The sequence below is a fragment of the Condylostylus longicornis genome, unplaced genomic scaffold, assembly GCF_029603195.1.
Source record: "Condylostylus longicornis isolate FDR11 unplaced genomic scaffold, ASM2960319v2 ptg000028l, whole genome shotgun sequence".
Taxonomy (NCBI): Eukaryota; Metazoa; Arthropoda; class Insecta; order Diptera; family Dolichopodidae; genus Condylostylus; species Condylostylus longicornis.
The window spans coordinates 5,323,409-5,349,672 of NW_026577997.1; the positions used below are offsets into that span (position 1 = coordinate 5,323,409).

At 20.1% G+C, this 26,264-nt stretch overlaps 2 protein-coding genes across 2 annotated transcripts in view; one reads left to right on the forward strand and one right to left on the reverse strand.

The window, feature by feature from the left end:
* Nucleotides 1–2,527: 2,527 nt before the first annotated feature.
* On the forward strand, nucleotides 2,528–4,695 carry LOC129607784 (WW domain-containing protein tag-325). Its single transcript, XM_055518960.1, has 6 exons — nucleotides 2,528–2,596; nucleotides 2,705–3,065; nucleotides 3,375–3,701; nucleotides 3,773–3,878; nucleotides 4,095–4,271; nucleotides 4,380–4,695. The coding sequence occupies exons 1-6, from the start codon at nucleotides 2,528–2,530 to the stop codon at nucleotides 4,417–4,419; spliced, it is 1,080 nt and encodes a 359-aa protein (XP_055374935.1). The 3' UTR covers nucleotides 4,420–4,695.
* Nucleotides 4,696–9,359: 4,664 nt separating this feature from the next.
* Nucleotides 9,360–26,264, reverse strand: part of LOC129607648 (tyrosine-protein phosphatase corkscrew) — a 43,764-nt gene continuing 26,859 nt past the window's right edge. The window contains exons 4-12 of the mRNA XM_055518785.1: nucleotides 14,614–14,794; nucleotides 13,890–14,069; nucleotides 13,712–13,832; nucleotides 12,506–13,045; nucleotides 12,139–12,413; nucleotides 11,980–12,070; nucleotides 11,702–11,891; nucleotides 9,955–10,124; nucleotides 9,360–9,852 (exon numbers count right to left, since the gene is read on the reverse strand). Of these exons, the coding sequence (XP_055374760.1) occupies nucleotides 9,797–9,852; nucleotides 9,955–10,124; nucleotides 11,702–11,891; nucleotides 11,980–12,070; nucleotides 12,139–12,413; nucleotides 12,506–13,045; nucleotides 13,712–13,832; nucleotides 13,890–14,069; nucleotides 14,614–14,794 (1,804 nt within the window). The 3' untranslated portion in view covers nucleotides 9,360–9,796. The remainder of the gene's footprint in view (nucleotides 9,853–9,954; nucleotides 10,125–11,701; nucleotides 11,892–11,979; nucleotides 12,071–12,138; nucleotides 12,414–12,505; nucleotides 13,046–13,711; nucleotides 13,833–13,889; nucleotides 14,070–14,613; nucleotides 14,795–26,264) is intronic.

A 26,264-nucleotide genomic window follows, 5' to 3' on the forward strand; every position in this document is an offset into this window, starting at 1 on the left:
TTTTGTGTAACAAAGCTTTATGTTTTATTTCATTATTCTTTATAAATTTTGAACAAATTAATAAGTATTGATTATTGTTAAATGAATACATATTATTTTTGGTGACATTTAAATTGATTTAAATTAAATATTTTTAGTATTGCCAATTTTCATCAATCTTTATTTGGATTTTATGTCGGTTAATGTAGTATTTGAAGTGATTTTTTGCTTTTTTTAGTTCCCAGTTAAATTTTGAAATTCCTTTTGCCTATAGTTTCATGTGTCTATAAGTTTATTTAATAAAAAATATTAACAAATACACCAAGTTAAGAATATACCCATGGATATCGTTTTGCAGTCTCATACTTTAATACAATTCTTGTGCCTTTTTCATATCTTTCCCGATTATTCGGATATTAAAAAAATACAACATATACGTATCTGTTTTTTTTGAAATTTTTTTAAATTTTATTGATTGAATGTCACACGCTTGCACTAAATTATTTATTTATATATATTTTTAATACAAAAACCAAAAACCACAAAAGTTAGATCAAATAATTTAAAATTCTCAATGCGATTTTTTTTTATTCAAAAACTTATATTATACCTAGGCTAAGTCCCTCTACTGTGTTAGGTATTTTTTATTTAAAGGTATAATTCAAGAAAAATATATTTTTTTTTATAAAATTTTTAGTTGTAAAACTGCTTTTGCAATATATAATTCGAAAAAAACTTTCAAATTAATTTTGAATTTTTAATAAAAATTTATAATATAATAAAAAGGAGTTCCATAAAAAGGTAATATAAATAAATATTTAAAAATTTGAATTTTATAATTCATATTTAAATTTAAAAATTTGAAAAAATTTATTACTTATAAGAAATATCAATTTATAACTATAAGAAAATGTTGATGATTTTGATTAATTAATTTTTGACTATTAATAGAATTTAAAAAATATCCTAGAATAGTCGAATGTACTGGGGCCGGATAAAATTTAAAAATTTTTCAATAGTAAAGCTTACAACTATAATAAAAAACATGTTCTGCTTAATTTAAAGTATGTGTGCATGTAAGTAGAGGAATACCGTAGCACATCTATGTATTTATAATTCGAACTTTAACTAAAATACTTTTTTTAATAAAAAATTTTTCAATAAAGTTTGAATAATGTTTGAATAAAGTATTTTTCAATAAAAGTATTGTTCAAACATTTTTCACTTTTCCTTTCCTTTTAAATCAAGTTTATATAATTAAATTAAATAATCCGATTTGCATTATAAAACACTCTCCGGAATATTTGTATAACAAATTAATAAAAACCTACTTAAACCTTTTAATTTATGCATATAACACCATCTACAACAACAACATTAATAATTGGTGTTGGATCATCAAAACTGAAATGTGAGAACTTTTTTTTTTTATCGTCATCTTCTTTCTATAATTAATACACACTTATAAAAACTACAAACATTCTTATATGTAAAAAAAAAATAAAAAAATAAAAACGTGATGACTAACAAAAATATGGGAGTCACATTTTATTTTAGCATATTTTTTTTTTATTTTATTTTTTTTTTTAACTCGTAATTTTATCTTGTACAATATGAATTGAGTATATTATATAGGTTTTATACCAGTACCAGAGTGAACTTGTTGTACTAAACTAATTATTTTTTAACGTCACAAATTCATTATTATTGAATTGTATAACAGTAGCATTTTAATAAACGCATAGACAACATTGAATTCAATTAAATAAATAAAAAATAGAAAAAATTGCAATAACCACATGAAGTTTTATTTAAAAAATATAAAAACAATTAAATTCAACAATAAATATGAAGTATTTAAACATACATATATACATACATACATATGTATATAATATATAAGGAAAATCTTTATCTTATCAGAAATTTTTTATAGTATATTTTTTTTGTGCTTTTTAAGAAAATAATAAAATAAAGTGCCTTAAAAGATAAACTCAATGGAAATAGTTTTCTTATAACACATATGTAGCCATTATTGTATAAATGTTTATTTATGTACATACATATATGATAAGTTTTATATTCGTATTGAATTCTTTTATAATAATCAGTTTAAATTTACAATAACTGTTCGAAAATTTCATTAAGATTAAAATCAAATTTATATGCACATGGACGTAAAAGTGCTAGTTATCATTTTTATAATTTAATGAAATACAATTTATAAAATAAAATAAAAAACTGAGATATTCAAGTTCCTTTAAAATATTTATAACAAAAAAATAAATACTCATACATAACCTTACTTTTTATTTAAAAAATTTATTAAAAATTCATATTGGTTTAATTTTGATTTTTTTTTAAATACACAAAAAAAAAAATGGAAAAACGAACAAAAAAAAGTTTAACAAGTTCTTTACATGATCGTGCAACAACTTCATCATCATCATCATCATCAACAAATAATAGATTTTTAAGACAAAATTCAAAATCATCATTAATACCTTCATCATTATCAAATTTACAAAGATTACCATTATTTGTAACAATGGAACAATATGATAAATTACAGAAAAAAATTGAAATATTAGAAAATGAAGCAATACGTCATAATAAAGTTTTAAATATGTATATAGAAAGAATTGAAGAATTAGAGAATACTGTCAAGAAATTAGAACAAACTAATAAAAAACAACAGATTTTATATGAACAAAAACAACAACAGCAACAACAAAAACAACCTCAACAACAATATCAACAATATCAAGGATTAAATCAAGAATTTAATGATAGTAACGATTCAATAAATATGATTAAAACAACATTATTAAGAGGAAATAATACATCAACACCACCTCCACCCCCAAGTGTAACTAATTCACCAGTATCAGGTCATAGATTATCATTATCAGTAATGCCATCCGATAAAGAAAAGAAAAGAACATTGAAAAAATTAATACAATTATCTGAAGTGAACGCAACACAAACAGATGGTTATAGTGGTAGTGGATTTTGGACAAAATTTACTCAATTTTTTAAATATCGTCCAACAGTGGAATCATTAAAAGAACAAAATATTTATCAAAGTAAACATGAAAATTTTTCTTATATTTTTTTCTTTAAAATTTTTTTAAAAATATTTTTCAATAATGAAAATTCTTTATACATAAATATTAAATGGAATTATAAGACTTACCTACTTGGAAACTAAATGAAAAAGCAAATTTTATTCAAGAAATTGGTCATTACATTTGGATCTCTTTTCGCTAATGGTCTCACGTTTGGAATAAACTTTTCGCTATACAATAAAGAATTTTCATTTTCAGATTTATTTTATTATATTTTTTAAATAAAATTAATACTAATTTTAAAAATTTAATATTAATTTATTTTAGATGAACCCTGTTTTGATACTGAACTAGAAAATGTTGTTAAACATGAAGATTATCCAACAATACCAAAAATTGTTATAGAATGTGTTAAATTAATTGAATTGAAGGCAAAAAAGAAACCAACTGAAGGTTTATATAGAATGTCAGGAAATCATGTTGAAATACAAAAGATACGCTTCCTTATTGATGGAAATGATTATGAATGTTTAAAAAATATTAGAGATATTCATACAATAGTTGGTGTATTGAAATTGTTTTTGAGAGAAATTAAAGATCCATTAGTGAATGCATCCGAAATAAAATTATTTATTGGTGCAGCAAGAGATTGGAGTAAGATTTATTAATTAATATTACTATAATTTTATTTAAATTTGATAATTTGTATATATTTTGTTTTTTAGCTTTGGCTCCAATTAAAATGAAAATTACTGTGCTTCAAAAATTAGTCAAATCATTGCCAGAACAAAATAGAGATACATTATCATACCTATTAAGACATTTGCATAAGTGAGTAGATTATCTTTAAAATATTTCAAACTTCGTACATTATACCAGAAACAGAAACGCAGACAAAATACACTTTATTATTAAAATATTAAAATCATTGGCAGTTTCCGGTTGAATTGTTTCCGTTTCTTCAATAAATTATGACCCTATTAGCCATATATTAAAATTTAAATTTTTCTTTGTTTTTTCTAAAATTCTTTATTTTTTTTTTTTAAGATTAACACGTATGCCTCTGCAATTTGTAAATTCTCGGAGTTTAGCTGTTTCATTAACACCAACAATATTTCATTTTACTGTTACTAATAATGCTGATATTCATACAACAATGAAAGAAAATGAAATTTTAACAAGCTGTTTAGAAGTTATGATTGAATATGATGAAAAAATTTTTGAGTAAGTATTATTAAATTATACAATTTTTTAATTTCAACATTTATACTGTTTTGAATTTGTTCCATCATAAATAAACTTGTAAGTGGTATCATTGTATTCGAATCTTAGTTTTACCTCACAGAACGAGTTTCGGCAGAGTGTTATCTAGGCAAATCAGCAAAAAATGGCCATCATGTCCGTGTATAAACCCCGGTCGGGTATATTTAAAGGCTATTCAATAAAATAAAATTATTGAAGAAAAAATAATAATACAGCAAAAGAAATTTAATAATATAAAATGAAGCATATGAAATTGTATGTATATTTTTGTATTTGTATTATATACGAAAAGAGTTGAAAAATGTTATAGTACCAATAATACATTTAATATTATTATGTTAATATTATTATATAAAATTAATAAAATAATAACTTTTATTATGAATTTTTGTTTTATATTTTTTACTTTTCAATATATTTATTTACTTGCTATATACAAAGAATTTTGGTTTCTTTTTAAATAAATTTTGACGTAATAGATTTTTATTTACTATTTTTTTTTATTAATTAAGACGGGATCCCGGAACAACAAAATTTATTTGAATTAAATAAAACTGTTTAATAATTCTAGATTTTGGGGATAAAATTAAAAAGAGTTTTATAAAGATCAAAAACTTTTAACATTATAAAAAAAGAGACGAAAATATTTACTTACCTATAAGTATGCAATATTTTTCTGACTATTAAACTTGAACATTAAAATCTAGTTTGAATTTCTAGTTGAAAGAAGAATTTACTACATCTAATTAAATAGGACGTTAAGCATAATTATTAGAAAATTTTCGATTTTACATAATAAAAATGCATTTTTTTTTTTGTTTGCTTCATAATTTAAAATATATTATTTTACAATTGCATATAATTATATATATATATATTTATATTTTTTTTTTCTTCAAAATCACAACAATATTAAAAATAATATAAAAAAAAAATTTTAAGTGAGATAATATTTTTCCTTTTTTAGTGAAAAAACTTTCATATATTTTTTTTTGTTTTATTTTGTTTAAAAATAGAAAACAAACCTTTATAAAAAAATATCTTTTCTTATAATATGCACTTTTCACAAAACTTTATAATGCCCATTATATTTAGTTTGTCTTATTTTTCAAAAATTTCAAAAAAAAAAAAAAAAAAAAAACTACATAAATAAAAATATTTAAATACTACGTAAATTTATGCTCATTATTTTGTAGCGCTATTATAGAACTCTGAATAGAAAAGTATATAAAACATGACATTAATGGTTTTTTTTTTGTCGATTTTTGATCTTATTCATCTTATAAACCTTCATTTTAAAATAATATTAAAGAATATTGTAGATTAATAACTTAAATTTTTTTTCTTAATTTATATAGTGTTGTTGATTCAAAATATGTATGTGTATATTATGTAGTTATTTTGTTTTTTCATTAAATATATTTTAAAAATATATATGGGTTAAAGTCATAGATGATTTTTTTTTAATTACAAAAATGTTAAAATTTTTACTTAAAATTATGTAGGTAAAAACAAAAAAATAAAAATTTAATAATTTCTTTTATGGGTAAATTATTATTAACTACATATTTTTCGAATATGTATATTAATTAAAATAATATTTTAATATTTCTTTTTATAAAATTTTAAACATAAACAAAAAACAATACAAAATATTATGTTTTATACAAAATGAAATTTTAAATCAAATTTTAAAATTTTTTATTTTAATAATTAAAGTGGGCCATTTTCTTTTTTTTTCGTAGCATAATTTTATAGTGAATTTTCTTTTTCTATTTCAATAAAATGATGTTTTTTAATTAACAAATTACAATGATATAATAATAAAAATAAAATAATTATAGTGATTAATTAATAAAAAATAAAATAATTATTAAATTGTTAATATATTTAAAAGTGATATACTTTTAATAATCTAAAAATAAAACATATATTGTTCGGACATAAAATTTATATTTTAACAAAAAAAATATTATTAAGCATGTCCTTTAAATATTATTTAATATATATATATATTATACAAAGTGGTAGAAGATTTGTAAAAAACACAAAAACTACCAAATTATTTGAATTTAAACAATTTGAATGTTAAAAAAAATTATATTTTATGCATTCAATGAAAATAACAAATTAAAAGAAATATTTTTTTTCTTTTTCAAATAAAATACAAAATTTAATAGAATTTTTTTTTTTGTTTGTTTTTACCAAATTTCCAGTACATTTTTTATATTTTTTTTTTTGTTACAATAATTTTTTTTTACAACTAATATTATGTAATACATAATAAATACTTATAGATACATATATAAATTTTATATTTATATATATATATAATTTTAAAGTTATTTTCACCTATTTTGTTATTTCCACAAAAAAATTTCAAAAATCTACCTAAACATTATTAAAATTTGTTTTCTTTTTTTTTCGGGTATTAATAATTCTTTTTTTATATTTATATATTATGTATGTACTCTTTTATATTTAAATTTTTTTTTATACAATATTTTTATTTGATTATTTTTTTTTTGCATTTTTAATTTTTAAATCATCCTTTTTAATGTTTTGTTGATTTGTTTTTTAATTAAATAATTTTTTAATGTTTTTTTATTGTAATGAAATTTTTTCTAGACTAGACATAACATAATTTTTTATTGGTTTTTTTTTTTTAATTTTACATTTTCTTAATTTTGCTTGTTTTACATTTTTGTTTTACTTTTAAATAAAAATATGTTTAAAACAAAATATTTATTTAAAATAAATTTTTCTCATGTTTTTTTTTTTCAATACCAATTTTATTTTTAAATAATTTTTTTTTTTTTTAAATTCCTATTTTTATTTTTTTTTATTTTTGTGGTTTTAATTTTTTTTTTTGATATATTCCTAACTATTATTATCTACTCAACAACTTTTTTTTTTTAAGTTTTTAATTAAATTTTATGTTTTTATTTTGCTCTTTATTTTTTAACTATGATGAATAATAGTAACCTATGGATTTTTTATATTTCAAGAATGTAAAATTATTCAGTATAAATGAATATTAATATTAAATTATTAAATAAATTTAAAAACGAAATTCATTTTCAAAAAATCACTAAAATATTTTGTTGTAAAACTAGATTAAAATTTTGAAAATAAATGTTTTTATTGAAATGAAGTGAAAAATTTATTTATTTATTTATTTATTCTATAATACATTACATTAAATGTAATTATATTAATAGTGGACCTTTAGCATTTCGACTTGTGGTTCTTATAAAAAAAAATATAATACATGTATATAATACATTTAATATTAAATAAATATGACAAACAAAAGTTAAATGTAATATAACAAGTTTTTAAATTATATAAATTTAAAAATTTTGATATTTTTATGTTGAATTTACATATTTGGATTAAAATAAAGATTAAAGTGTTGAAAAAAATTCTTTGATAACGAAGATACATACTTCAGTAATCAATTATTGATAATGCCAGAATTTTTGCGTTAATGTAGAAAAATTGAAAAAAAGAAATTAAATCAAATATAATAGATAATTATGTGTGTATAGGCAATAAAAAATCTGTAAATAATATAGGTGTTATTAAATCCATAGGTATACATTTTAAAATAACATAAAATTTATAAATTATTAATGAATTTTTGTTTTTTTTTTTTTGTGTTTTTTTTTCTTCTTTTTTGTTTTAATTATGATTCTTTATTTCAATCATCTGTTTACTATATGTTTGGTTTATTTTTTTTTTTTTTTAATTTAATTAAATATTTTTTATTTAATTATAATATTAATGATAATGTAGATTCTCTAATACACACATTTTATTAAAATATTTTCTTGTTTTTATTGTTTATATAATTTTAAATTTTTTTTAAATTTAATTAAGAATCTTGCTGTAATTTTCTTTTATTTTCAATTTTCATTTTATACATAATTTTCATTAGTTTGGTTTTATTTTTTTTTCAATTTTCTTAAACTTGGTTTTTTTCTTTTTATAATATAACTTATAAATGTCGATAATTTTGTGTTCACATTAAAACAATTAAATATTTTTTATCAAATCCCCAAAATTATGTGCCTATCAATAATTATTGAACATAATACCTAAAAAAAAAAATGTTTTTTATATTTTTAAATACATAATATGTATATCTATTAGATCTTACAAGTAATGTAATAAACAAAAAAAATATATATATATTTTTTAATAATTAAAAAGCATTAATTATAATTATTAATTACACATAAAAATTATTTATGATACGGTTTTTTTTTTCTTTATTTAAAACTTGCGCATTTTATAATTTAACAAACTTTAACAAAAATATTTTATATTATTTATTTTTTTTTATATGATTATAATGGGTTTTACACTGGTTTTTTTTTTCTTTTAACAAAATTTATGATAAAATAATATGTTATAAGATTTTTTTTTTAAAAAGATTTAATTTTTTTCCTAATTTAGAATAAAATTTTTCAGATATTACAAATTCTGTTTATAAAAAAATAATAATTTTGTTTCTATTTTGTTTTCCAATCAAATTTTAAAGAATTAAAATATTTTTTTTAATAATACTTTAAAATAAAAATCTTTTTTAATTAATATAATAATAATAATAATAATAATAATAATAATAATAATTAATAATTGAATGAAATATATATTTTTTTAATATTATATTTATAATGTTAATTTTTTGTATTTTTTTTTCCTATTTTGTTTCAAAAGTTTTAGTATTAGTTTTGCAAATTTATTTCATTTCATATTTTTTTTTGTTTTGTTTTTAAAATAATAATGGAATAATAAACAATTACTTTTCTGGTATAAAAATATTAATATCACATGCAAATTTAGCAAAAAAAAATTACAAATATGTACTTATTACAATATACAATAATAAATGAAAATTAAATTAAAACATAAAAATTTTTACTTAAAATACAAAAAAAAAAATATTGAGAACAACATTTTATATCATAAAATTTTTTAAAAACTAGTAAAAAATAGTACAAACATTTCAAATTTTTATAATTTTAAGATAAATACACAAAAGAACAAAAAAAAGGAGGCATAAAGAAAAAAAGTGTTAAAATAAAAAAAGATTTTGTAAAATTGAAAATAAAAATTTTTTCATCTTATTTTATAGCCATTTTAAAATGATTAATATTGATTTTATTTTTATATTATATTAATTTTGTTTACTGAAATTTACTTGCTTTTTTTTGTTTGTTTTAAATTATCACCAAAAAATTACTTTTTTTTTTTTGACTTGTCCGTTTAACTTTTTTCTTATTATAAAAAATTTGCCCAATTCGAAAAAAAAAGTATATATTTTAAAATATTTATTATTTCTATTTATAGGTTTAACATTTTTTCTCTTTCTTATTTATTTTAGTTTTTATTTATTCTTTCATTTTATATTTTATATATTATAATATAATGTAAGATGTAAATATAAAAAGTATACATAAAATTTAAACATCGATTTGTCATGCTTTCCTTGGTGGTGGAGGTGGTTTAACGTCTTTAGGAATGTTCTCATATGCTAAAACAAAATTATTATATCATTATTATATAAATAATTAATTAAAATAAAATTATATTTTTATAATTTACTTTAATATTAATATATATTTTTATAAAATACCTGTTTGAGAAACAAATTCATTCTTTGGAGTTGATTGATCGATTGGCGATTTATTTTTAACCAATTTATTACTAATATTATGATTATCTTGATTTTTGTTAGTTATACTTAAGCTAGACATTGACGGTGGTAAAGGAGATCTTAATTCGGTTCCAATATCTCCAGTATACCTAAAAGGAAAATAATATAAATTCAATATCAAGTGAAAACAATCCAATGTAGAATAAATTTTTTTTATTTATAAAAGGAATTATGAAAAAAAAATAATTTACTTTCTTAAATTTTAACATTATAATGCGTTTCTATTTAAAAAAAAAAAAACATTCTAATATCTTTCAATTTATCACATCCTGTTATTAAAGAAAACTACCTAGCTATATCTCTGTTATTATTATAACTATTATTCTGCGACACAAAATTTAACCTTGAATTTGTGAAGCGGAAATTGCACAGACTATTAGTCATAAACATAAAAAAAAATAAAATTGAATGGTGGATTTAATTTGACATAAAGCACAAATCATACAGGTAATATACATATAAATGATTCACAGTATTATATATATGCGAATATATAAATTATTCATATTAGCATATTTAATGAATTGTGAAAGTTTTGCAAATTATACAAAAACAGATCTATTTGAAAAATATGAAAGATCATAAAAGTATAACAAAAAAGCTACAGAATAAAATATGGGTCAAGGTCATTCTTTTTGGTTCAGTAACGTTCTATAAAGAAAATTTATTATTTTTAAAATAATTTCGTTAATTTGATATGAGTTTGTTTATTTTACCATTTTTAGGAAATGAAAATATTTATAAATAATTATATATTTTATATGCTTTAAAGTTTACCCATAAAGCATAAAAAGATTTGCATTTTGATTATTGCGATCATTGATTCATTTCTATTTCAAATTATTCTTAAAATTAATGTTATTATAAATAAAAACATTAATCTTAAGATATAGGAAATAATTTAAACGTATGTACAGAAAATACAAACGAAAAACTTCTTTAAGGTGTAAAGGAGTTTTTCGTTTGTAAATACTTTCATCCCTTAAAAAAATATTATTAAAACAAACATTTTATTGCAAAATATATTTAATTTATGTCAGTTTGATCATTTTGATTATTTAAATGAGATTACTTAGGGTAAGATTTCTAAAAAAAATTTCAGTCATATACAAAATTGAAAAGATTTTTGATATATTTGAGATGAAGGCAAAAATATATAAAATAATAATATCATATAATATTTAAATAAAATTTGTTTCCGTATATGCAAGGATAATTCTCTACCGTTTTAAAAATATTTAATGTTTAAAATTTCAATAAGATAAAAAGAAAATTAAACCTATTGTGTATATAAAATATATAAATATCTATATAAAAGTTTTTTATTCACAATTTTCCTTTCTGTAGCGTTTATTTGTTATTAAATACTTTTATTTGTAATACTTTTATTTCTTTTTCTTTCTAAAATATAAAATTCTAAATCTAAATATTAACAAAATAAATACATAAAATCTTAAAATTAATAATTAAATTATTTTCTTTTATTAATAAAAATCGTTTTAAACACCTATATATATCTTATTGTAAATATTTTATTTTTGCTTTATAAATTCTATTTATTTTTACTAGTTTTCTTTATTGTTTTTTTTTAGTTTAACTTTTTTTTTAAACAATATCAATTAAAATAAATATTATAAAATTCTAAACATAAAAATCATCCACATACTTAATATTGGTATATTCACGACCGAATTGTAAACTTTGCTCTTCAGCACGCTTCCTCTGGAATAATGTTTGAATATAATATAACACAGCATAATAAACAAATTTATATTGTGCTTCAGTCTGCACCATTCCAGAGCGTTGAGAACGAACCATTTGAATTGTTCTTTGAATATCAATTTCAGTATCCAAACCTAAAATGAGCAAAGAAAAATGAATTTAATAAAAAAAAAAAAAATTATAATTTATATGATAAAATATAAATTTTATTACAATATTTACCTTCTCTATCAATTTGATCTAAGATCATATCAATCACAATAAAGGTTCCAGTACGTCCTATTCCTGCAGAACAATGTACACAAATAGGTCCCTAATTATAAATTAAAAATAAGTATTAATATAAATTTTGAAATTTTAAATTTTATTTGAAAAACTTACAGGATTTTCCCCAGCTTGGCTTAACTGATTTTGTCTGGTATTAACATCATATAAAAAATTTAAAACACAACCTGGATCACTGGGTACGCCATGATCTGGCCATCCAATAAAATGATATTGATATATTCGGCGCTCTGGTTGAGATCTCCACGAGAATAAAAATTCTCTTAACTTATATTCTTTTTCAGAGCTTTCGGCGACCCATTTTACTTTAGCACAGCCCCATTCCTTTGTTTGATTCTCGTCAGGCCAATATTTTGCACATTTTTGTTTTGCTGAAACAAAAAAAAAATTATTTCAATACATTCTGTTTTTTCTAAAAAGAATTTCAAATATAAATGATCAAAATTCTTTTATGTGCATATACCTCTTTCATATTCTTTGGTCGTCATCACAATAACCCTTGTGTTTTCTTGCCAAATCATATTCCAAAAATCTTGTATTGTATTCGGTAAACAGCCTTGTGTCGCAATATATGTTTTAAACATTTCTTTTTCATTTTTTTGTGATTTATTATCATTAGCGGAACCGCAACCACCTGTCCCACTACTAATACTACTTCCATTATTAATTGAAGATGATGTAATTGATTCACTTCTTTTATGTCTACTTGTTAATGTATCTGATTTTTTATTACAATTTGTGCAATTTGATGATGGTGATACAGATTTCATGGCACATTGTACACATATTTTATTTAACATTTGACAATTTTGGCAACATTTTTGTTGTTGTGCAGCTAAACATGCCTGACATTGTTGATGTATACTATTATTTAAATTTTCAGATGATGAATTAAAATTACAATATTCTGAATCACTTGGTAAACGTATATAATTAGCATTTATATATTCTCCACCATTAATATTTGGATCAACATCTTTTAATTTAACACGTGTATGATCAACTAAAATATAATAATAAAAATAAAAAATTAAAATCAATTACTTTGGAATAATACAGCAAAATATGTATGTAATTAAAAACATGAAATTTAAACAAAAAAAAAAATTTTTTATACGTATTCAACTAAAAACAAATAAATGGATAATATAAAAGAAATTTGACATACGTCTACTTTTATTTTTATACAATAAGATTAAAATTCCATTAGATTATTCTTTATAATTGTGTTTGTTTTTTGAGCTACTAACTACTTTGAAGTCAATATAGTTAAAAATCAATATTTGATTTTAAATGAAAATTGTTTTAACAAATACATAAGATATACACGAAATTTTGTAAAATTTATAAAAGAAATTTTTGGAAAGAAAAACAACAGCAGTTTGTTTTTGTATTTGATTATTTTTTGAAGCATGTGTGTTATGAATTTAAGCGACTGGTACAAAATGTGTTAATTTGTTATGTATTTCACACCTTTAATATTAATAAATGGCTAAAAAGAAAAAGCAGTACGTATTAAAAAGAACTCATATTCAATTTTGCTATAAATAACATTTTGTTAAAATTTTCTCAATATTTCGCTAAGTTTTTTTTTTGTTTCTTTCAACTAGAATTTCAACTAGAAACCAAAAAAAAAAATACAGATTAAATTTTTTAAAACAAAACTCACATGGAAGAATATTTTTATATCTATTCTTATTTTTATTTTCAATTTTGCTGCCTTCTTGCCTAGAAAATGTATCACGACTATCTTGCTGTTGTAAAGATTCAAATTCCTCCCAGAAACCACCCTAAAATATACACAAATTTAATATAACATTTATAATTTTCATTTATTAATTTTTTACCTTATTTAATTTTTCGACCCTGGCACTAATTCCAGCTGCTGTTATTCTAGTAGCATTAAATGGCTGTATTAGCTGCACAACAGTACCACAAGTTTCAACCATTGGATTCTCTTTATAATGGGCAATTAATTCTGATAATGTGGAAAATTTTTCACCACCTCCGATATCGTATTTTTTATCCTAGAAAAAAACAAAAATTCAAGATTTTTATTAATATTATTTCATTTTTTTTTTTAGTCATTAATAATTATTATTTTTATTGCATTTATATTGCAAAAATAAAACCAACTTTACAAATCATTACAAAAAAAAAAATTTAACCTTTTTATTTTAAAACCACAGAAACCACAAAAAATGAAGCAGAATAATAAAAATATTGAAGTTGTTAATTTATAATAAATCAATTGAATTTATAGAACATTCATTTATGGTTTTACTTTTTTATGAATTCAAGATTTTAGAAGATTTTTTCTTTATAATATTATAAATAATTAGTAATAGCTACTAGTAAATGTAGAAAAACTCTTCAATTAAAAAACTTTTAAATCACAAATTAAATAATACTTGTTAAATAAACTTCAAAGTCATTATGACCAAATTGAGAAACAAGTTGTTTAATTAAAAAAAAAAAATGCAATAACAAGACATTACAAAAAAAGTGAAATAAAACATAAAAATAATTAAGTTTTGAATTTTTTTTTTTCCACCGAACGTAATTACTTACTTGCCATCTAATTTTTACATGTGTAATTTTATCTTCTGAAGATCCTTTATCATCAGTTCTAACAGTTAATGCAAAATCCCCTGGATCACTTTCAGATTCTCTAACCAAAAATGAACCGTTTTTACCACGTTCTAATAATAGTTTTTCTGCTTCTTTACCAGAAAGATTACCATGAAACCATCTGTAAAAAGTAAATAAAAAAATTAAAATTAAAAAATTTTGAAAAGTAAAATATTTAGTTTTTGCAGATTTTTGTATATATGGTTGTGCAAAAAATTTTACGATTTAATTTAGAATTTTCAGTGCAATATCTGAATCATCGAAAATCCTCAACAGTTTTTTTTGAAAATTTTCTTTTCAATTTTAATAAAAATTTTCATAATTTTATAATAATAATAATATTTCAATAATTCCTTACAACATTTTTAATAATTACAATTATTATAATTATTAATTTGATATATAAGGTCTCAATTTTGATTAAACAATAATTAAGATTAACTAACTATATGTTTAATGTTTACACAAAAACTTAATAATGCTTACTGATTTACAGAAAACAATAATATTTTGAAGAAACAAATAAGTTTTCCCTATGTGTGCTTTTATAATTATACAGCGCAACAGCACAGCAAATTTTGTATAACTTGTGTGAAAATATTTGCGCACAGAATAAATTAATAATGAATGGCATGGCACGTTAAAAAAACAAATGACAAAAAAAAAATTAAAAAAAAAAACCAAATTCATAAAATTTTGCTACTAACTATGAGCTAAAATTAAAAAAAAAAAATTAGAAGAATTAATTCTGAAAACCCCAATTATAAAAATATAAAAATGTAAAAGAAAGATTTTTTTTTATAATTAAGCTTTTTTACTAATTCTTCATAAAGAAATTAAATATTTATGATTGTTGCCTCTTTAGTTATGATGCAAGGGAATTTTTCTTTACATTTTCTACGTAATTTTCAGAAAAACAGTTTTATAATATTTAACAATAATTACTCAAAGCTTTAATTTATTATTAATATAAATTCAATAGTAATTTAGTATGTAAGTACATATAAGGTAATTACTTATTTGCATATAAGCATAAAAATTTATAATTTATAATTTAAAATACTCCATATTTAATTCATGTTTATTTTATTTTTAGAAATTGTTCTATTAATAAATTAATTATACAATTATTATTATATCATCTAGAATTTCTATTCTATTTGAATTCTAAGGAAAAACCTATAGATATACTATTTTAAAAATAGAAATAGATTAAACTTAAAATAATCTTAAATTAAATATTCCGTTAATTCCCGTATACGTGAATGATAATTCTTTAAATTAATATTACTTTCATGTAAGCACCTACATAATAAAACTTACCGAAATGGTAAATAATAACATACAAAACGAAAATAATAAATTCATAAACACAAAAATGTCCTTATTCTCGGATATAAAAAAAAATCAAAAAAAGAGACACCTACATGCAATATCGTAAATTTTTTTTTTTACTGTTACATTTACTCACTATTGCTATTATTATAATATTTTGTATTTTTGTTCTTCTCCTCTTCTTTAAAAACTAATTCACATGTATGAAAATACCAATAATAGTTAGTTGTTTTAAGTAAAGACCTACATTATACATATATGGGATATATGATGAGAAGTAAGAGGTTAAATTGGGGACGTTGTAATTGATAATTTATTGATATGACCTTTATTTTGATATAAAATCAATTCTTATTTTTTAAGGAGTTCGAAAAAAAAAAAATGAAACAAAAAGAAATTTTTTGTTTTTTTTTAATAACAATTTCCTATGCGTCATTAGCAATTATCGTAATGAATATTAATATATAACCGAAAGAATTTTTATATTTTTGTGCCCACACGATTTTTTTTTTTAGGAAAACAAAAAAAATCAATTATTTCCTGGTAAAATTACTTTGTACTTTTTCTAAAAAAAAAAAAAAACAAAAAAATTTGTACATTTTAATGTCAGTAATTCAGGGCTTCAAAAGTTAAATAGCAATGGGCCATGGAATTTGATCAAATATAATAAATTTTTTAGAAGAGATACAAAATTAAATTTAATAAAATACTTTAAATTTTCGCATTAATTAAAAATGTTATAGGCATTTCTTTTCTTTAAATTTTGATTTTTTTCTTTAAAATTTACAAAAATAATTGAATTTCGGTAGGAAAGATCACAAAAAAAGTACGTTTGGAAATTACATGCTGTACCGCAGCGCAAAAATGCAAATATAACAGTTACTAACAATATATACTAGTATACAATATGTCCTAGTACAATTTACAATTTTATTTGAAATAGTGAGCAGTTTATAACAGTAAAGTTCATAAACTATTATTAGATAAAGATAAACAATAGATACTGCCAAGTTGCAGTATTTGCAACAAATATAAAAAGTACTCAATTTTAAGATTAAAATGTGAATTAACAATAACTTCAAACATAATGGAAATTTATTAAAAATTAAAATTTTCTATTGCTTTTCTATACTTTATCTTATTTTGTTAATTTATTATACGATATAATAGTAAAAAGCAGGTGAAAGTATATTATTTTATAAAAATTTATATAAAATTAATGAAACTAATGATAATAATGAAAATATTATTAACCTTGTTAATCAAATGAATTAAACTTTTAAATAGATACAAAAATATTTTTGAAATAGCTACTTGTTTCACCCGAAATGTTGAATTCATACAAAAATTATTAATGTATAAATGAAATAATATAAAATGATAAGTGAAAATTTTTTGCCCTCTTTTGATTAAATTTTACAATATTCGCACCATAAAACTACGATTTTATAACAAATTCAAAATTAAATTGAAAAGTAAATCAATGTTATTATACAAAAATTATAATGGGTTTATTATACTCTTATTGATTCTCTTATTAAGAGAAAACTGCTTACAATAACAGAAAAATTAGAAAACAAAAATTTTAATAACTAAAATTTTGACTGACCAAAGACAGCACTTCCAAAATAATTCTAAATTTGAGAAAAAAAATTCTAAATCTCAGAATTCAATTGAATTCAATTTTCAAAAGCAACTTTAACATTAAAATAATAATTCATGAGAAAATTTTAAAATTGCAATATTTTCAAAATCCCACTAAAAACTCGAATTCAAATTGGAATTTATTCCTAAATCATAATATCCGAAATCACAAATATTCTAATTTAATTTCAAAATTAAAAAATCTATTCAAAATTCTAATTTAATTAACTACTTTATTTTATAACTTGTCCTATAATAAAACAAAATCAAATATGTATTTATTATTATCTACAGTATAATCTCTATATATTGAACACGCTATATAACAAAAATTTTCTATTTAACGAAACATTTGTTTCACTAATAATTTTTATTTTTAACTTTTACAAATTTTACATTATATATAAAATTGTTTTCAATTTTAAAACAGCTGTCTATCTTTATATTATGAACAAAATTTGTGAGATTTTGAGCGTTCATTCTATAGGGATATCATTGTATCATCAACAATATATATCAACAATATATAAAGACAGGAATTAATATTTACCGAAAATTTTATGCATATTTCATATACTCATACATATACAAACATAATATAAAATAAATATAACAAAATACAATAAACAAGTGAATCATACAAAAGTTAAGTTATTATACGTACAAATGCACACACATAATATATTGAAAATAAATATAAAATATAAAAGTAGAAGAAAAGTTTAATTATAAGAAATATTTAAATCAAGGTAGTATTCTAACTATTATTCTAATTAATCTAAGTAATTTTTCTGTATTTTTTTTTTTGTTATACATAGCATTTAATTGATTTTTTTTTAATAACTTTATTATTATACTTGAATTTAAAAATAAATTCACTATTGTTTTATTTTAAAAATAATTTTTTTTTTTTTGTTAAAAATTATATTAGTTATTATATGTATATAATATATTGAATATAATTAGTATAACACTTATATAATTTCTATATTATGCATTTAAAAAATCTATTAAGACAAAAAAAAATTGAATTATAATTAAAACGTACTTAAGTTGAAGGTATTTCCTTTTATTCATATATGTAAATTTAAATTTATATTTTTTAAAATATATTTATCTGTTATATATATTTGTATGCAATTATTATATGTGGAGGTAACAATCTTATAATGTTTAAAATGACCGTAATCCTTATTCTCTTTCTACTCGACTCTTATTAAATCTTGTTAATTTATTTAGTTTTCCTTTATTTTTAAATTAATAAATTAATAATTTTAATAATTTCGATTTTTATTATTAAGTAAATACTTTTGATTTTAATGTATTTGTATTTAAATAAATTTTTGTTAATATTCGGAATTTTTTTATAATTTTAATTATTTCAATAAAATTTATATTTTAAATACTAAAAAAAAATATATTTATTTTTAATTTTATAATTTTTTAATAATTAATTTTTGTTAATTTTTTTTTTATTAGTTTAGGTATTAACGCAACGAGTATTCAATTATGACTGACTGACTGACTTAAATTACATGCAGTACTATATACTTTAATATTTTTTTTTCTGACTGTCGTCGTCTGTCTCTCTTTTATTATTGTGAATGAATTTCTAAAACGGGAAGAAAGCTTTTCAAATTAAAAAAATAAAACAATAAAAACAAAAACTAAATTATTATGTATATCTATGTATATATATACACAATTATACAAACATATATATATAAATAGTAAGTAGTAAAGGTACATACAGGTTAAATTTACTTTGTCACATAATAATAATAATCTTGACAAATATACCCAAAAAATGTTACATATATAAATTTAGTATATACATAAATTTTGTTTATTTATTGTTATCTCATTCTGATATATGTACATAGGCATATACATACATACATATATATATTTATGTATATATATATATATACTCGTATATATCAGAAAATTGTCACTTTATTTAAACATAATCTTTATTTTTTTTATAATCAATACAAAACATTATTGTGTTTTTTTCTTAATAACATTTTATGTATGATAATGAATGTATATATATATATGCACATGTACATTCATATAGTATGGATATACATAAATATGTTAATAATGTATGTATGTACATAAATATCAAATGATTATACACAATACAAGCATTATTGTTATTTTTTTTCTTTAAGTTCGACGATATTCAAAGCATTTTTTTTTTAATATAAATTACACAGAGAAAAAAAATAACATAATAAATATAAAAAGAAAAGCATAACATTAACAGAAATAAATAAAAAAAAAACAACGCGAAAACGCGAATAAAAGAAATTCAACATTTTTTTTTATTTTAATTCAGGGTATCAATATAAAACATTAATGTTATATATATTCATACAATATATAGATATAGTATATATAGGCTTATACATACTTTATGATATAAATCAAATCGCATGTATTTGACATATTATTTAAATATAAATACATATATTTTAATATACTCAATATATACATAAATATTTATGAATATATATCCAAAAATATATATACTATAGTAATACAATATGTAAACTGTTATACTACATACTTCGATTTAAATTCTAGATTCTATATTTGGCGCGTAAAACCACCTTGAATTTTTGAAATTCAGTTTTTTACTTGTTTTTTTTTTTTTTTTTGAGGACTGCATTAATGAATAAGTGTTTACCAATAAATTATTATATTGCCATAATATACATAAACATTTTTACATGTATGTATTTGTATCAGTATATATATTGTATGGTATGGTAAGTTTTCAATATATTTTTTTTGTTTTTAAGAATTTTTTACATCACAAAAGCTTTTTTTTTTAAAGATTTTTGTTTTAATTTTTTTTTCTACATTTGAACATGTTTTACCTTATAATGGTAAGTATATACCTTTATATACATAAATATTATTATATAAAATTATATTCCAATAATACAATGTATTGAATTTATTAAAAATATGTGTGCATATATATCGATTGGTATATTTTTCCTTCAATATATCTACATAAATTCCTATACATACATACATCCATCGTAAAATATCCTTTATAAATAAATATTTTTATACTGTGAAATTTATTATTATAACATAAAATGGTATATATACGTTATAAACATGGTATAGTAAATTATATTGAAAAGAATTATTTAAAAATAAAATTGAACTAATATAATAAAGTTATTAAACCTGTAGGTGACACAAGCAAATAAAAATTATGAGTCATTTGACAGATGTTTTGCCGAAATTTTAATAAGAAGATTTAAATTTCAAAATTAAAGGGAGAAAAAAATAATAATAATTCCGAACACACTCTCTCAGATAAATGACAGCAAAAGAAGATCAACAATAGACGTTAATAAATTTTTGACGTTTACTCTCTTTTAAAAAATAAAAATAAATTAACAAAAAATAAATTATAAAAATTTTAAAAAAAGAAAACGACTAGTTCTCTTTATTAAGTCTTACCGTTATTTATTTAATTTAATTAAAACTGTTATATACACCAAAATTAACATTTTTGTTTTTTACAACACGAAAATTTTCCATTATTAAAAACTCATGTTATATTAAAAATTTCACCTTCGTCATAAATAAAGAGAGTAACAGTGCATATTATAATTTAACTGTTTGTATAAAACAAAAATAGCAATTCCTCGTGTGATCACTGCATAAAGCCATTAAATTATCTTTTATTAATATGTATGTGTATGTGTGTGTGAATAGAGAATAAAAATCAATAATCATTGTAATTAAAAATAGCTAGTACAGTTTACTTATAAAAATATTAATAATAGTAAATAAGGGTTATAAAATAAATTTTATAACAATAGAAAAAATGTATGAGCAAAAATATTAAATAAATTTTGAATATATGCAAATAAAAAAAATCCTATAAAAAAACTCAACTAATTTTATAGTTATACAAATATTTATAAATACATAATATTTGTTTTTATGAGTACCTATACTAAATATGCATATGCACATGTGTATATAAAAAATTATTTGCATACCACGTGTATATGAAAGCCTATTAAAGTGGTTATAATCCTGCATAATGTAGATCAAGGACTAATTTTATATTTTTATGTTTTTGAGTTACAAATGATAAAGTTCCACATATATTAAGGGAGTTCAGTATTCTATAAGAATATACAGTTAATTTCAATATTATGAATAAAAATTCTATTATGCATAAATATACGCTTATTATAATGCAAAAATGTATGTGAATATTAAATATCGTAATTATTTGTATATAAATGCAAATTTAATAACAAAAAAACAAATTCTCATTAATTTCAATTCATTTTTACATATTATATAAATTGAATTGACATTCAATTTAATTACAAAATTTCCAATTAATTATTGTGGTTCAATAATATTCTATAATAGTTTATTTGATTAATGAAATGTCATTATCACAACATATACATAATTATAAAAATAATTAAAATAATAATAAATTTATATTGATAAAGGGATATTATACATTTCCATATAGAAACTTTATCCCCAAAAATTCTTGTGTATGACATGCTAAAAATTGTACAATATGCGTTCAATGTGACCCGTTTGTTTCTTTTTGTTTTTGAATGTCATAACTATTATAAAACGAACAAATCCACTGCCCGACTGTGTATTACTTGTTCAAATGCATACGAATGTGTTTATGTATTGGTTCAATTATAGGACATGGGTTAAATAAATTTTCGGCGAAAAACAATATTTGACTTTATCGTGGTATAACACTTTCACAGCATAGAGTATAGCATTCAAGAAACTCTCTTCTTCTAAGTGGTGGCTCATAACTCATAAAAGCAAAAATTTTAAAATTTAATTTAAAAGAATGTGAGACATTCATAGTAACTCTAAAGCTCTCTTAGAAGAATTTTATAACACATGCTTATCACATTGATTTCCTTATATACTCGTTCAAAGTACTTATAGTATATAAAAGTGGCCTTCATAGCCACGCAAAAGACAAAAACATAATTGAGTTATACTATTATATAAAAATTAACTTTTCACAAGCAAATGGTATTCCCAACTCAAAAAATAAATTTATTATAATTAAAAAAAAAAATCCCCAATTTTTGTATATAACATCAAATTATAGTATTACTGCATTGATATTTTAATTAAAATGCAAATATTGAAAAAAAATTTTACCCATATTTTCCATTGACCTATATTTATTGAAAATACATAAAAAAATTTTTTTTTAAAAAATAATGAAAATTAGGGTAAATAATATTGCGTATATACAGTGAAAAACTGCAAGAAAAAAAATTTTTATATGTGTGTATAACAAGCACACATTAATGAACATTATGTATATGTATACATATCGGATATGAAAATACGCTAGCATAGCATTGTATAACAGATTTTAATATAAAACAAGAATTATTTCATTCAGTACAGAATACAGAATTCATTGCACTTATATATTTACTTTATGGAAAGAGCAACAATTCATTAAATTTACCCTATTTATTTATAGTATTGAATAATTTCATCCAAAAAATATTTAATGAATTTATGAAAAGGGGAAAATTGTCATTTGTAAAGAGTATGTGCTTTCATAAAATTCCATTAGTGGTTTTTAATCCAATTTTAATTTTTTTTTTCCCCATTTTTATTTTCATAAATTTTGGGAAATACTCTTAGATTGCTTATATTTGCACAATATTCAGTTAAAGGATTTTTCATTTTAGCAAATTTAGGTCATAGTAAAATTAAAAATAAACACATATACGCAAAGTTTTAATTTAATTATAATAATAATAACACTGCAATGTATCGCTTGTTATTCAATATGTCGCCTAAAAATAGGCAATTTTAACAAATGTAATAAATAAAATCCTTTTTTTCTTTAAATTAATCAATTAATTATTAAGAAAGCACTATAAATTACTTAGACTTTTAATTTATATATAGAAAATTTGATTTTATGTTATGACATCATACAATGCAATAAATTGCGTGATATTTTCTTAAATTTATCAACATCTTTTGGTATAATTTCAATAATCATTACAAACTCAATCGTTTTAATCTGATATGCATGTAAATTATATGAAATAGAAGTAAAAATATTTCTTATTACGGCCGAACACGAATAAAAAATTAAATTTATTTAGAATTTTAGTTAAGAATCGTCCTTGATTTTATTATACCCGCAAATTTCTAACATACAATAAATTATGTCAGAAAAAATTGTTAAAAAAAAAGTATAATATGTAGGTATAAATAATAAATTGTTAAGCAGCAAACACTTCCGATGGTAAAGGAGGAATATCGCATTTTATAAGAGTGCGTTACAGAAGAAAATGACAGAAAAGGAGTTAAAACGTAGTATAGAAATTGCGTAGTATACATTCATACAGCTTCATACGCATTTCATTGTAATTATAGAAATTTTAAAGAATTTTTAAAGGATAATTTATATTATCATATAATTGGTATACGTGATATTTTTTCATTATTCTAATAATAATCAATATAAAAATTATTTTAATTTTACAACTCAGAGAAAATTCTAAAAATTCCGCAAGTTTATGTACAAATAATATAAATTAAATAATTATTATTAATTTTCTGAATAAATATTAATTAATTAAAATGAATGCGTTTAATGTGTATTTTATTACAAATTAATTTGTAAAAAAAATGTACGTACATATATACACGAAATCATAATTCAAATGCAAATCACAAGAATATAAATAAAACAAAATATTTACTTAGTCTGATCTTAATCGTGATTGAAATAATAATGAAATTTTGCAATGACATCAGGACAATTTAAAAGATAAGCAAGCTACAATTTACTTTTTATACTATAACGCTAGCATGCACTCAAAAGTCACATATATGTATATGTAATTAGAAAATAGAACATATTGCGAGTCTTGAAGAGAATCTATATCATATATATGTAATGTGTACCAGGTCAATGTAATCAATTAAAATATCATCACGAGAACTTGCACGATTGCTAATATTTAATTTCAATTTCAAATTTTCAATATTTTCATTTATAATCTCGGAATTGTATATATGATACAAAATTGCTGATACAAATTTTGTATAACATACAGTTTAACACTATAACAAATTAAAATTTTCAATTGAATCAAAAAAAGTACTAAAATCGATTTAGGCAGTTCTTGTTTTTAACCACAGATATTACAGTCAGACACATACTCATAAGTCACAAACAATGAGTCTGTGTCTTTTCTTAGTTAAGGAGTTATTTTTAAGAAAACAAAAATATTTGTAAACTGAAAACTAAATATTAAATTTTAAGTAAACGTAAGTAATTATGTAATAGTTAATTACGTTATACTCTCATTTTTTAAAGATTACACAAATTAATCATTGTAATCAAAAAATGCTTACAAGTCATTACAGATTAACATTTAGATTATTCATTAATTTAAAAGAAATTCATTTGATTCATCATGAATTCGTCATATTAAACACATAATAGACAAATACATAACATGTATTCCAAACCGTGCCTCGTTCTACATAATATTATTTTTTATAATTAGTATTCAGTTTATGTACATAATATTCATTCTAACAAATCTTAAACTCATATACAAGCGAGGCTATTCGGTTTCTCATTGAAATTGAAAAAAAAATTTAAATTAAATAAAATATTCTTAAATAAAATAAATATTTTTTTAAAAAAACTAAATCTAATTATCTCAGTTTTTCAATGTGTATTTGATTTAAAATCATGATGATTACATTAAATTATTGTTATTGCTTTTGCCATTGATTACATATATGTGATTGGTTAGGTAGATATCCATGGTAAGTTATAATTCTGCTTAAAATATCAAAAAATCCGGTTCTTGGGTCTGATATATAACAAAAGTATACTTAATACAATGCCTAGTAAAATATGACCTGCATAACAATGACGAAACCACAGTGCACACCCTTTTCAACTACCCGGTACTTGGTGTCTGGTATGGTAATTATTTTGGCCAGGTTTCCTATTAGTCGCGAATGGCTGCTATGATCCGAGGGAGATATCCTCTTACCTCATTCAGTTCCCTTAAAAATCTACATAGCTACAAGATAAACTCATAGGTTATAAATAGGAAACTCATAGGAAGATGAGCTAGTAAACTCTTATATAATAATAATAATAAAGAAAAATTTCATATAAGTTCAATAAATAGTTTTTATAAGAAACGTCGTAAAGATACAATTATAGTACCAAAAATTTGAATGAATTTTGTTCTATTGAAATTTGTTAGCAATTTTAAAAAATCACATTGATTCTACAGTGAATCCTTTAAAAATTTATATATGTATATGTAGGAGTTTTTAGACAATATAATAGTTACTTGATATCGTTATATAACGCACGTGCTTATCCACACTTATGGTATAGGGGAAAGCACACTATTAATACTTGTTTTGAATTTAAGAAGTTAATTGATAGAAATTATAATGTCGAAATTTATTTCATTATTGTTTATCTGAATCATACTTAAATATGTAGAATGTGCAATAACACAAATAATAAATACACCATTTAAATTCTATTGTACTACATA